The 14695-nt window shown below is 41.1% G+C and overlaps 1 protein-coding gene across 2 annotated transcripts; it reads right to left on the reverse strand.

The window, feature by feature from the left end:
• Positions 1-3961: 3961 nt before the first annotated feature.
• On the reverse strand, positions 3962-10902 carry calcoco1b (calcium binding and coiled-coil domain 1b). Of its 2 annotated transcripts, XM_062466455.1 has the most exons (13): positions 10758-10868; positions 9862-10014; positions 9644-9746; positions 9287-9501; positions 8771-8983; positions 8447-8595; positions 8295-8364; positions 7561-7815; positions 6948-7073; positions 6208-6541; positions 5813-5958; positions 5572-5654; positions 3962-4710 (listed from the first exon to the last, which is right to left on the reverse strand). In XM_062466455.1, exons 2-10 carry the CDS (start codon positions 9991-9993, stop codon positions 6362-6364), a joined length of 1443 nt encoding a protein of 480 aa, XP_062322439.1. In that variant the 5' UTR covers positions 9994-10014; positions 10758-10868; the 3' UTR covers positions 3962-4710; positions 5572-5654; positions 5813-5958; positions 6208-6361. The 2 variants fall into 2 exon arrangements, with proteins under 2 accessions (XP_062322439.1, XP_062322448.1); XM_062466464.1 differs by lacking the exon at positions 5572-5654 and having other exon boundaries at positions 9862-10012; positions 10758-10902.
• Between the last annotated feature and the right edge of the window lie 3793 nt (positions 10903-14695).

A 14695-nucleotide genomic window follows, 5' to 3' on the forward strand; every position in this document is an offset into this window, starting at 1 on the left:
ACATGCACACACACAAACACAACAAAAGCAGATACACACATGCACATAATACTGTTTACATTAATAAATGTGTGCAGGGTCAATTTACCAATGTGCTGACTCAGGGTGACTCTGTCAGGACCAAACCTCAGCAGTGAGTATGCTCCAGAAAAAAAATATATTAGTTACTGCATCCAAAACAATAGTCCAAATAAATCTGTTCTATCTATTGATTAAAAAGCAGTATAGATTGTTTGCAATCCAACAGAAGGAAAAGCCATTTTTTTTTATCAAAATGCAATAGAGTCTGTGTGGATTAATGTATGTATGTGTGTACACACACGTGTGTATATGTGTGTGTGTGTGTGTTTATGCTTTACTTGCGTTATAGAGAGAATGTGTCTCCGACATGTATATATTTTTTCTAACCAAAGGACTTATTTTGTGTGTCTACAATGGCGTCAACACATATTTTGGAGTTGAGATCAGTGATTAGCATAATAAGGCAAATTCCTTGACTACATTTGTGTCAATCGCAAGGTTAAACTACAAACATGCACAACATGGATTTTGTGAAATAAAAAAGTACTTTTTATAATAATTTGTTATGGAGCAATTCTATATTTCTTTCTGTCACATCGGACAAATTGGTGCCACAGTAGAGATTTGGTTCACTTACTTCTATGGCTCTTATTGATTAAATATTTCACATAGTCTTTTTATGACATCCATTTCAGCCACAAGCATTATGGCAATATTCAGAATGAGACTTACATTGATAAATGATATATGAACTGCCCTGGTGCCTTGGTATATTGAAGGCTTCTGGTCTCTTGCTACCGTTTTTCAAATAGATGCAGCAGTGTAAACCTATGGTTGTAAAACAAGGTACTTCACTTAAATCTTCTAGAATGCTTTTTTTCCCATCAAAGCCTCAAGACCATTATTAAATCTGAGAGTTAGATGTATGCATGTATGTCAGAGCATCCAGGTACAGGCGACAGTGCCTGAATTCACATCAAACAGGTTAATTATGTGTGTGTGTGTGCGTGTATGTGTGGGTGTGCTTGAAGGTGCAGACTTGTGGTTCAGAATGTTATTGTTGCATTGACAGCTTATCTGACACCAAGTTCATCTTTTCAATCAAGTCATGATTATAGGAATCCTAAAGGTGTTCTCCAATGAACACTGAAAATGTTTCATTTGTGTATATTGTGTGTCCTTGTTATCTTGTTTACTTTGTTTAAATCTAAGATGATGTAGCAGAGAGCCATTGTGCTTGCATATTTAGCAAGCACTTAGCATGACCAAGGAAGAGTATTAGACGTAGTTTTGAATATGTTAATATTTACCTGAAAGGGAACACCCTAAATCGATGAAAATCTGTGCAAGTGACAAAACCTTTCAAAAACACATTGGCCAAAACAACCAGTATTATTATGAAGAATCCCAAATTAGTTTTGGAACGTTTTATTATTATTGTTCGTTTCTATTTCTGTATATGTTTTGCATTCTAGGGTTTTTAACTATAGGCCTAATGTTGATCAGCTCTTTCAATGCCATGATTTGGTGGGTAGGTAAAGAGAGTATGAATTGTTTTTGAGAATGTAGTGTGTAACATTTTTTTATTATTCCCTAATGTTTCTTTTCAGAACTTTAATACAGCTTTTGATGTGTAAACAAAAACATGGTGCAATGTTTTTAACTCATTCAGGGGTTTCATTGTCAGCCTGTCTGTTTGTGTAGATGTGAACTCACGATTTGTCCTTCCTCTGTGGATAACAATAGTAGAGGGCCATTTGATGATTCATTTTACCTGCCAATTACTTCAAAACAATGGTATGTTTGTGCCATTTTCTTTTCATGAACTGCAATTAAGTTCTTTCATTAATTCATCCTGTACTATTTGATGTTGATTTTATAAAGAACCTTCTTTCTAAAGAACCTGTCAGTTTTGCTCTTGTTGACATTAGTCAATTCGGCACGTGATATCCAGAGTCAGAGCCTCTCGCATTGTATAGGCTAGTTTGTACATCAGGGGGAATAATTACACCAGTTAAAAAGAACATCTAAGTAGCCTACTATCTAACTTGTTTTGAGCTTCCCATGCAAATTTGAGAACATCACGACATTAAGACACATAAGGTTAACAACCCAGAGATTAATGGGAGAAATGCACCCCCCATGTAATTTATGTTGTGTATATCCCAGCATCAAAGGATTCTTACCATACATTGAGGGGACTAGTTTGAGTAAACAGAATAAGTTTCATGCATGTGGCAGAATACAGCCCTTGCCTGAAATAATGATGTCATCATTTTGGGAAGGCCTAAGCAAGCGGTAGGCCCAGACTTCACGAAAAAACAGATGTGGTAGTTTGATATACCTGGTGATATTGCCTTTACAGCCCACAATGCTAAAAATCCTGAATTTATTTGATAAAAGTTTTCACTTAATTATCTTCAAAGCCTTTATCCTAAGTAGTGTGGCTAGGACTTCCAGTCACCTTGCCTTGTTCGGAAAATGGTGTGTCTTTGAACTAGCTAGTGTCCGCATGATTAAGAATGTCTTCCTGCTGTCTTTGCTTTTAAGAAAATGCAATCATAGCTCAAGGAAATGTCGCACACATACACCGGCACCTACACGTAGCCTACACACATACACACCTTTCCTACACACATACACACCTTTCCTCAGTGATGGATGTGTTTTGAATTTGCATTTTTGGTAATAGGTAGAGAGAGAAAAGCAATAAACTGGGATAGGACTGCTAATTAAATGATTGTTATAATTAACTTTCATTAAACAGAGATCGATAAAGCGGTGCAAGGATTAAAACAGGGTCCATACATTATACACTGTTTTACAAGGAGGCTTTTAACGACCTCGTATATTTGACTGTGCTAAGGCACGTTTCCATGGGAACAAGAGATGGGAAAGGGGGATATAAGGAGGCTGAGCAGTATATTTTATATCCCCATTTTATGCGTTTCTGTCTTCATTTATATTTGATCTGCCTTAGCCTGCTTGGAGAGAGACTGCTGGGAGATAAAATTGCTAAGGGAGAGAGCCCCATCGCCTCCCCTTACCCTTGGGTGCAGAGGACTAGGAGTGTGTGTGATCAGCAGAGATGGGAAAAGTACACACTTCCTTCACTCAAGTAAAAGTACAGATACTCATGTTTAAAAAGACGAGTGTTAGCCATTCTTCTTGTTGCCCTCTGCCTTGCTCCATGGTAGCTTCGTAGCCTAGCTTGCATTTGTAGTGCTTGATAGCCGGGAAATTAACAAAGGCACACAATGACAATAAATAATATTGATCATGCCACCAAATACAGATTAAAACTAAAGTAACGAACCTGGTTTGAAAATTTGTGTAAAAAAATGTAAGGAGTAAAAGTAAAAAGTTGTCAGAAAAATAAATAGTGAAGTACAGTACAGATACCAGAAAAATCTACTTAAGCGGTAACATTTTTGTTTTTTTGTGATCAGATTCAGCAGGGGCTGAGCCTCATAGGAACCAAAGGAAGTTACATAGAGAAGTGTTCTTGAGCCAAAGATGATATGGATGGAGGATTAGTGGAAAGTGGAACGAGGCAGGGAGATATAGACCTCAGTGTTGTGTGACTGAAGAAGAGTTGACAGTGCTCTCCTGTCTTGGCTTCAATGTGTTTCAGAATATTCACAGTAGACTATAAAAGTATCTTGAAAAGACCATTGTGCTCAAATGTCTTCATTACCCCTAGTTCAGGTGGTAGGGGTGGGGAGCAGAAAAGGGGTCTGTACAAAGGCTGGCTTTCACCATGCAGGTGTTTTATTCCCAAAGAAGTTAACGAGGTAGCATTCACACCATTAATGAGAGGGGAAGGTAAGGTAAGGGGAACAAATGTTGTGTCTCTGTGTGTGTTTGTGTCACCTTTGTGTCACAGAAATGGGTACTTGGCTGTATTTACTTAATCTTTTAAACACATAAGAAAAGAGACCAGCATCAATCAGTGTTTATTACAAAAATCCACACAGTCAATCTGAATCTGAATTCTCAAAATGTATCAGCACACACCTAGGCCTTAAACACAGACCACACTCATCATAAAAACAGTTTCTTCTCCAAACCTTCACACACTCACACATCTTACCACTCTTACACTCATACATGGTTATTATGTTGATGTAGGACAATTATCAAATCTATGCTATCTAAAGGATGTAATAACTTGGATTATACCAGAGCTATCATTAGTCAAGTCCTATTTATCCCATGAACACTCACATGTAGAATGTTATCTTCTTCATGTTCAGAAGCTGACAATAGACTCCAAATGTTAATGTAAAGTGTTGCCTCATCACATCTGTAATACATGTTAATAATATATTCTATGTAATAGCACAACTTAAAAGCTATTAAAAACAGATAACATATAAGGTAAGCATTTTATGCTATATTCTTTGAATATCCTCAATATGTTTATGAGGTAAATTAAGATAATAGCCTAATTCATTTCATACACTATTTCTAAAAAGAACCCTGAAAGTCCTCTATAAATCAATAAAGAAAGACACCTAACAACCAAACTCATAAAAAAAACTCAGTTGTCACACATTATTTGAAAAATGGGATTTGTAGAAGTTACCATTGCATATTACTAGAGATGTTGATGTCTGCAGCTTTGACGTTGCCGTGTTCCCTTTATCCCAATCTGACAGTTACCACAATGGGGAGTCTGCTAGTTCACTGTGGAGAAAAAAGAGAAACAGGAAAGGAGTGGGGAGGATGAGAGAACACAAGTTCTGTAATCATTTGGAAGCACTGCACACATGAAGCAAATATGTGATCAGAAACAGCTTATCACACTGACTCTTGCTCAGAGACTTGTTGCTCTTGTGGTTAGTGGTAACTGTTTTAATTTTTTTGTACTCGCTGTGATATATAGTTTTTATTATTGTTGCTTGTTTTTTCCACAGGTACACTTGCACGTATAGCGGTTTATGTTGTTTAATTGTAACTTGTTTAACTACATGCTCTTATGGTTCTTCCCTTTGGCACTTACTTTGGTTGTTCACAATGTGTGCTTCATGTTTTGGCTACTCGCAATGTTTTGTGGCTATCTTGTTGTTATGATCAGTGACCTATGCACTTTGTAAAGCTCTCTCTTGGAAGTCGCTTTGGATAAAAGCGTCTGCTAAATGAATAAATGTAAATGTAAATGTTATCAGCAATCAGCCATGCTACTAGATGATCACTACTCTTTCCTCTTTGCTAGTATTTATTTCCTATTCAATTCCTTCTGGCCTTCTCCAACTGATGTATCACGTATGTATCCCTTACACTCCAATTATTTTAGAAATGCTATGCTTGCTATTTATAATTCAACGGCACTTTAGTGCTTTAAATACGTCCATTTAAGCAATATATGGGAGCAGTAAAGGTGATTTGAGTGAACATCAAGTGCACTCAGTTGGGGTCATCATGATACAGGGATTGGAGGGGATACAGTGTTCATAGATGAAAACATTCTAGTGGAGGTAGTTTGGGGGTTAGAGAGGAGAAGAGGGTGGAGTTAAGAGTGTTTGAGCAGTGTCCCAGAGTAGTCACCTCAGGATGGAGTCAGTGTGGTCAGACAGAATCAGAGGCTTCTCCTCACTACATCTCTGGCTGTGATGTGGCTCCATCTCGTCCTGATACATTTTTATATTGCATTTTATTCATTTAGCAGACACTTTCATCCACAGTCACATACAGAAAGTATGTTACACAGACTGTACCACTACCGTGTTTACATTGGTAGTGTAACAATCTAAGATTGTTGCTGCTTTTTGGTGAATAGTCTTTCTACCTTTTCCATATATTTGTCGTCTGACTTGTTGTGATGGAGGGAGTCTGGCTGGGTTGGGCTGTTCACCCTGTCAGGGTAATCATCGTAGGGGGACAGGACCAGGGCCCCAGCTGGGGGCAAGTCCTCCTCAGGTAAGGATTCAGGAGCTGTAAAGGTAGTGTCTTTGGTCAAATCTCAATCATACTTTATTCATACAAGGTGCGAATTACAGGGGGGTTTATGGGGGTCTGACCCCCCTAATTAAAACTTGGACCCCCCCAAAAGAGGTAACAACAACAGGTCGGGGGGGTTGATACATGCCCTGGAGAAGAAGTTGACCCCCCCAATTGTCATTGTATAATTTTCACTCTGCTTGTTAACCAATGGAAGTGGGGTGACTTTCTACTATCACTCACTGGATGAGAGTAAAGCTGCTTCAGTCCATCTGTCATCTGCCACAGTCTCCAGTCTCTGCTCTAACTGACGTATGTAGTCCAGCATGTCCTGTGTGTGTGTGTGTGTGTCATTGAAGGACAGAAAATAAATGTAGTATGAAAACCACAAAATCATTTAAACAGACAAAATAAAAAAAGGTACAATCTCTGTTGACATGAGAAACTCAAACATGTCCTCATCAGAGCATTGCATCCTTGCCTGTTTTTCCATGGTCTGCAGTTCTCCTTCCTTCTCTTGAATCCTCAGACCGGTCCTCAGCTCCTGCACCTCCTTGCGTGCATTGCTGAGTTGCACCTATAGGGGGCAGTAGCACTATCTTCAAATGACTATTTGACAACAATCCAAATCTCCCCACAGTCCTAGCCACCTAGTCCTAGTAAATGTGACCAAGTAGAAGCAGTAAGAAGAGGACCTCCCACTCTGCAGCTGATTGTGTGACTCTGTGGATGTTGTTGGGTCAGATATTCTATTTGTGTCTGTATCTGTTTGCATGTGAAAGGTGACAGCATGGAAGGCTTTTCTTCCATGCCGGAAGAAAGCCTTCCTCAAGCACTGGCACGGGGACTGTTTTGGGGTCTTTCTCGTTACTGAAATCGGATCTGATGATGAGGACTCAGACCAGGACCACATGGGCAGCTATATTTAGAGGTGTTGTTGTTTGTGAAGGTAGTGATTCAGAAAGATCTTGAAATGTATTTACCCTGTTGCAATCCTTCTCCCTGTTGAGCTCCACTTCTAGCTTCTCTCTTTCCAGCCTCTCTTCCTGCAGCCACTCTTCCTTACGCTGGGCCTCCCGACTCATCTTCTGGATTCTGTCTTTATCAGTCTACAGCACAGGGGGAAGAAAAACACACATTTACATGCTATAGGTGAACTGTTTGTTTACAGCTGCAGCATTATGTGTTATCAGATATAAATAACTACCCCCTGCACAGTGAACTTGGAACACATCTGTGTGTATTATCTTGGTGCTGTATGCCCTCATCTCTCTCCGTGTCAGGAAGAACCGAGGGTACACTTCTGTTGAGAGTATGTGAATCATTCAATTTTAACCCAACCTGCTCCCTTTCTCTAACCATGTCAGAAACCAACAGATGGTTAGATTGTATATTTTATGATTCAGCCAAGGACTTAGGTCCTTCTTATGGACTACCATTGTGACCTCTGTGGCCTTGGTTCATCATCTGTGCTGTTCTGCAGTTCAGAGGAGGGTGTCTTTGAAGAGGGCTTTGCTGTGTGTCTGCATGATGTTTATAGGGAGGTCAGTGTCAAGGGCTGTAGGTGGTCTACAAGCTGTTGACCCCTCAGCTCACCTCTGCAGCCTGTTTGAAGGCCTCTCTCTCTTGGGCCCAGTTGGCACGCCCCTCCCGAAGGGACAGGTTGGTTTCAGACAACTGCAGGGTCAGCTGTGCGGCCTGCAGACGCATCTGGTGCAGCTCAGCGTGGGTGTGGCTCTGCTGAACCCCCAGCTCACACAGTTCCCGGCGCAGAGCCTCTGCCCCCCGCTCACTGGCCTGCAGACGATCCCGCAGCCCCCGCAGTTCCTCCAGGGCTTCATGGTTCTCTATCTGGGGAGGTAAGGAAGGAAGGCGGAGGGATGCAGACTGAAATGGCTAGTACTGGATAATGTTGCTCTGTAAGTACCAGCAGTGTAGGAAAAATGATTCTAGCTTGTTCTTTGGTAAGCTAATATGAGTAAGGAGGTAACATTGGTCAGTTGTGATGAAACATGTTGATAATGCCCTGCATTTGACACAAGTGCATATTCTTGGAACGACCAAGAAGGACTTGAAATGGACACGTCTCACATGTGCTTTTCTTCTATGAATTGATTCTACTGGCACTGCATTTCTCATTCCTGAGCTCACTGACATACTAGAAACTAACACCTGAGTGTGCTATGGTCTGGTCTGACTCCAAAGAGCTGCTGAGTTGGAAGACTTCCATGTGTTATGGCACTGCCTGGCATGTGTCTACTTCACTCCTGAGGTGGTTAGTGACTTCATAGTGAGGGGTAAACAAACAACAAAATGAAAACATAAATTACATGCAAATTCTTTTTCTCCAGCTCTTCATCCCTCCTTTGAATGTACATCTTTTTCACTCTCTCCTTCATTCTGTGGATAGGCAGAAATTGTTAGTACCTTCTAAAAAGTTAAAAAACTGTAAAAGAAAAAAAGCTGCATCACAAATGCTTACCTTTCCAGTTCAGCCTCGGTCTCCTTCCCTCTACCAGTCAAAGCCGTGATGTCATCTTCCAGCTCTCTGATTTTCTGCTTACTTTCAGTTTTTGCAGCCAATAGGCCACTGAGCTCAGTGGACAAGGTTTCCTGCGAATACTGCACATCCTGTCAGAGATGGGAAAAGACAGTTATGAGAGAGGGTTTGTCTATCTATGTACCTTTTTACATAGCTTTTAAGTTGTTGAAAAAATAAGCAATAGGCAAATAGCCTTATTTTATGGATATATATGGACTGGGGTTGATATATTGGGTTTGTTACCAAGGATACCTAAACCAGTACCTTGTGTTTCCCCTCGATCTTCTCTATCTTGTCCCAGCTGTGTTTAAGGTTTCCCCTCAGGTCCTTCATCCCCTCCTTCATCTCCTCTTTCTCTTTCTCCCACTCCATCTTTGCCTTCTCAATTTTTTCTATCTCAATTTCCTTCTCTTTCTTGGATTTCTCCAGGGCCAGTTGTAAGTTTTCTCGTTCTCTCAGGCATTCTTCCAGACGGCTCTGCTCATACATACAGTAGAGAGGAGAGGACCATAGAGTCACAGGACAGAAGGAGGGATGAAACCAGTGCACAGTTGTTATTTACACAGGGAGACGAACAAAGGGATTGTTAAATCACTTAAGTAAAAGAACAGAACAATTAACATGGATGGGCCTCATGTGTACAATAATTTTACTCAGTAGGCCAATAGACTGGGAGTCCTGGCACGCTCCTGACTGGTGAATGACTTGCAAAGATGTCTGGTTAGGACCGGGCCCTCCAGGATCAGGGTAATGAGCCTGAGCTGTTCTCCATGTGCCCACCTGCAGGAGCTGAGCCCTGGGTACCACCAGAAGCAGGTCCTCCATCTCTCCATCCCCCTCCTCGTCTCCATCCCTTTCCTCCTCCAGAGTCTCCAGCTCATCCAGGGGTTTGGGAGCACAGAAAGTGAACTGTCGACTGCAGCCACAAATCTTCCCATTCTCGTCCACATACACAAACTGGTACTCCACCTCACTAGGCTGGGGGAGGTAAAAAGCTGGAACAGATAACATATTGGCAGTGGTTTTATCAGCCTGTATCAGATATACTGTATTTAAATATTAGATACATTTTGGAGAACACTGGGATTATGAATGGGCCTTGATTTCCTGTGCAAACCTTGTTAGATTTACTCTTACCTTGGAAATGTACACAGCAATTGACATTGGTTCCTTCAATGTAACCTTCAGGAGCAAGGGCCCAAGAGAAGGTGTAGTAGTCCTTCACTGATGACCAACCCACCTGAATTATGCAACACATGATCTCTCATTAGAACCTGTAGCAATATTGATTAAAAACGGTTGAGGAAAAAAACTGTCTTTTCCTGGGAAGGAATGTTTGCAGTTTGGGCGTTTACCTTGAACATCCCTATCCAGTCTTTATTGGACCACTGGTGTTTGGAGGTTAAACTGTAGTGGCACTCCACTCTACTTTCAGGGAAATACAACTGCCCAACATTCCTAAACATCACCCTGGACTGTGTCTCCATGGCTCTGAGTAACTGGGCACTCTGTACAGAAACCAAAGCATGGACAGGGTGAGATTAGAGAATATGACCAGCTGATGAAAAATGATAGCTTTAGTTTTGGAATGTAACAAGTTCATTGCAACAGACACTCGCACATACCCGTTTAAAATAACACCACAAACATTTCTGAAATGACACCAGAGTATATGAGAAACATGCCAAAATGTGAATTTGAATTAAATTGTAATAGGTTTATATCGGCCTAATGTTTGTACAATTTGCTAGCTCATTTTCAGGTTGATAAATAATAACCTAATATTAGGTGAGTTGTGAAACAACACAGACAGGGGGGGTCAGAATCAGTTCTGAGAATGTTTCCACACAGTCAGTCTATAGATACGCTCTGAACAGAGACATGCATGCTATTCTCCCTGTTGAAATCCCTCTTGGATGTTGGCAAGACAGCATTTACTAGCCATCCATTCACAGCATGCATTTTCAAATAATGCACAGCACATCTCTTAATAAGACCATAGCCTAAACATACCCTTGCCTACCAAATGTTGTGCAATACATAATGTTTGTATAAAAAGTATCTCATAACATACAGACTGTCTTTATCCACTTCATTCTATTAACAGTTATACCTTGATGAGGAAACTACAGAAGGCTGAAGACATCATTACTACTTATCACATAATATGGCTAGTCCCTCACATATTTTAGAAAATAATATTGTACTTACTAAATGAAAAAGCCCATCAAACATTTTTGAAAAAACATACCTCAAGTTGATATTCAAGTTTTCCGATGAATTTTTCTTTTTACCACAGACTGATTAGTGTTGTTTGTCTACTCTGATCATTTAAGTGGAAGAGTTACTTGTCCTCTCCTTTATAACACTTCCATGACAATACAAACCAAAACATGTGGACCTGTGTATTTATTGAAGTGGGTTGTCCATGGGTAATGCAGTTCTTGGCAAGATGGCTCATCATTTGGCTTGGACTACAACTCCCATTTTTGGAAACTGGTTATAAGATACAGGAACAACATGCAGCATTTGGATGGGCAGTTCTCAGAAGCAGAAGCTGGTTACTGGAGTTTTTCTAACTGTTCTACTGACCCTACTGAACCTACAGTAGTGGTAGAGAAACAGGGAGACACATGACTCTCTGGATTGAGGCCATAGGTTTCTGCTGACTCACATCAACAAGGTGGAGGCCGAAACAGGTCCACTCAGTTTACATTTGAAAACTGGAAAATAGGGCATTTATTATCAAAGTTATCAAACCTTCCATAATCGACTGGCATCTAAGGGTTATTGATTTGGGCAAATGATGAATTGGTGGTCATTAAGAATCTAACTCCCAAAGCACTTCTACTCATGAGGAGCTCAACACTAGATGGCAGTGTGCCTCAACCCATGCCCGCAGTAACACAACCCCATACTATTACAAATAGCTCCATGAATAGCTGCAGTCCACACAGCCCAACCCATCCCTGCTCTCCGTCGATTGATGAATCTGGATTCAGTTAGTTCTCAACATGCACAACGAAAGTGCAATCATTGTTTTTCTGAACATGTACCCACTACAACGTTTGTAATTAATTATGCCTACGGCACATTCGTACAGAATCAAAACATTTATCTCAACATCTTTGTTTAGTCGATGCTCGCTAGATAGATTTACTATTTTTGGCTCATCAAACATAACATGACAGCAGAAGATGAAACTGTTTGCAGTGGCCTGTGAGAGCATGCATAGAAAGAGAGGGGGGTTGGGGGAAGACTGGGAGTCTGGCTTTAATGGTTCGCCAGACCAAAGAGCACATGTTATTATAGATTGGAGACAGATACTTGTCTGTGCTCACTTGCGTCACCATTTCACCTTCACTGGTAAAGAAAAATCTATGAGGGTTTAGTATTCTTATTACTATTCTTAACAGAATATGTTGTATGGGTTGGACAATTGTATGCCACAGTGTCCCTTTCTCTTAATTTAGTACAGAGAAAACATACAAATGTTCTCAAGGGATGGGATGTTTGATAAATTCATTGATAGAAAAGTATTCTGCATATAAGAATACAATTCTGAAGGTTATTTCGAATGGTGGAATTCTTATAGGTCTTCAGATTGACATGTGCATTTATAATTGTGAAAGATATGTCACAGTCTGTTCTCAGGGTCAAGGTCATTAAGAAATACTTAATTGAAGGAAGGTGAGAGAGAAAGAGAGAGCGAGAGAGAGCGAGAGAGAGAGAGAGAGAGAGAGAGAGAGAGAGAGAGAGAGAGAGAGAGAGAGAGAAAGAAAGAAAGAAAGAAAAAGGGAGAGAGAGAGGGGATTGGATAAAAGGTGAAGGGACGATAGAAGAGGGTGAGGGGGGTATTTGATGGGGTGAACATAAAATAAATCTTAAATCATTCCATGCGAGGCAAGGAAAGATGGAGAGAAGGGAAAGGAGGACGAAGAGAAGAGAGCAGGGAGGTGGCAAAGGCTGATTGACAGCAAGCAGTTGGGAGAGGGGGGTTGTAGATCCTTGGTGATGGAGAGTATTAATGCTAAATGGAAAATAAGTGTCTAGAGGAGAGACCAGGGAAAATGTAAGGGTAGAGGACTACATAGATACACACATAGTGACAGGTTAGACGGAGGCTGGGAAAACAATGGACATGGAATGGGAAAGGGTCTACAAGTGGAGTGAGAGACAGGAGAATGTATAGCGTTAGGCAGCTTTAGAACTGTAAGTAGGGATTTGTTGCAAGGGAGGGAGGGTAGTAGAAGAGAGAGAGAGAGTGAGAGATGAGGGTATTTAGTATGCAGGGCTGAGCTGCCCCATCTGCTTAGCCCAGCAGTCCTTGTCGTATAACTGTCGTTGGGCTGCGGGCCGCATAAAGAATGTCCCGGATTTGATGTAATTCCACAAAATTAATGACAGCTTTATGCTCGATGGGCCGAAAGGGAATGATTAGTGTTTGATCGTCCATCTGATCCACTTCCTATCCCAGAATGAGGCAGAGGAAGGTGAGAGGAAAGATATCCTCTTTTGGGGGTCTGGAAAGGCACAATGGCACCAAACACTGTTGTGCCCACATACTTTGCTCAAATCCATAACATATTATATGATATGTCTAATTCATGCACACACACACACACACACAAATATATAAATAAATACATTTAACAGCATATTTGTTGGCTCTCATTTATAGTCCAGTGTACTGAAATAAGAAACCCTGTACATGGCAATGTAGCTACTGCCTAACATTGGTGGTGGAAGGTGTCTATCTCCTAAAAGACAAGAATTCCTTTCTGGCCCTTAAAATGCAGCAGTGAGCCCCAACCCCCACCTCCTCACAGACCGAGGAGTTTACAAGCATGCAGGCTAGCAGGCGGGCCGGCAGGCAGGGGCATTCCTCTTTACTGCTTAACCCCAGGCTCTCAGTCAGTCAGCATTAAAATCGAACCCCTGTCTCATCTGTGTGAGGACAGGGAGGAGAAGTGCTGCTAGGACCCAAAGCTAGCTGCTGCCCCTTGGTCCCAATGCTCATCCATTACACTGTAAAGTGCTGCAAAGTTGCCAAAAGAGAGTAACGTAATTGAGGTGCAGAGGTAAATAATGGGCTTAGAGAGACAGGCTAGTGTCTAAGCACTCCTGATGGTCAATCAATAGCAGCACGTCTTCATTTTACAAACTGTGAAAGCAGTGGAGGGAAAATTGTACAAGAATGTACCCTAGTTTCCACAGTAGGCAACTTGTCTTGTACTGTATTTCTGTTACAGTATCTGGCTCCATCAATACTTCCAATTGTAGTGTAATCATGTTTATATTGACTTTGTTTAGCTGTGAACTGACGAAGGGTTGCCCATGGGAAGGTCTGAGATTTATGGCCTTTAGGGAAGTGGGGAGGGGCGTCAGATGGAGCCATTTTCCCATCTGTCTGGAGCTGTGAACATGCACAAGCCGGCCAAACAGCACCAGGTGCCTGTGCTAACACCGCAGACATGGAAGGAGAGAGAGACAGAGAGAGCCATTGAAAGAGAGTATGTGTGTGAGAGAGAGAGAGAGAGAGAGAGAGAGAGAGAGAGAGAGAGAGAGAGAGAGAGAGAGAGAGAGAGAGAGAGAGAGAGAGAGAGAGAGAGAGAGAGAGAGAGAGAGAGAGAGAGAGAGAGAGAGAGAGGGGGAAAGATAGGGGGGGCATCAGAGACAAAGAGATGGAGAGAGATAATGGTTATTGATTGCCAATCTTGGTTGTTCAGTTGCTTTTGTCTTTCCCATCACCTCTCTGTCTGATGTGACCTTCAAGGAAACACTGTGGCCTGAATCTTCTCAAAGGACAAGTTAGAAGTCTTCAGGCTGTAAGAAGGCTGAAATTAAACAGTCTGTCGTAGAGCTTTGTAGATGTATCTAACATTGACTCATTGGTTTTGAGGAGATGGTCTACAGACAGAGCCGAGAAAACCAAAGAAAATGAATTTGACTTATATCTAGACTTGATATATCTAGACTTGACTTATATCTAGACTTGATATATCTAGACTTGACTTATATCTAGACTTGACTTATATCTAGACTTGACATATCTAGACTTGACTTATATCTAGACTTGACATATCTAGACTTGACTTATATCTAGAGAAACTAGAAACACTAAATATATTTTTGATTGTTTCCCCAGACAGGGATTCTTTCTTTAACTGAAATTCCTGGCCCCCTTTT

This window comes from Osmerus eperlanus, chromosome 1 (genome assembly GCF_963692335.1).
Source record: "Osmerus eperlanus chromosome 1, fOsmEpe2.1, whole genome shotgun sequence".
Classification (NCBI taxonomy): domain Eukaryota; kingdom Metazoa; phylum Chordata; class Actinopteri; order Osmeriformes; family Osmeridae; genus Osmerus; species Osmerus eperlanus.

Coding starts and splice junctions, on each gene's coding strand:
- calcoco1b (XM_062466464.1), bottom strand. CDS start 9,993: ATGGAGACACAGTCCAGGGTGATGTTTAGGAATGTTGGGCAGTTGTAT. Junction 8,365..8,446: donor ACCGAGGCTGAACTGGAAAG/GTAAGCATTTGT, acceptor GCCTATCCACAG/AATGAAGGAGAGAGTGAAAA. Junction 6,542..6,947: donor GGGAGAAGGATTGCAACAGG/GTAAATACATTT, acceptor TGCCCCCTATAG/GTGCAACTCAGCAATGCACG.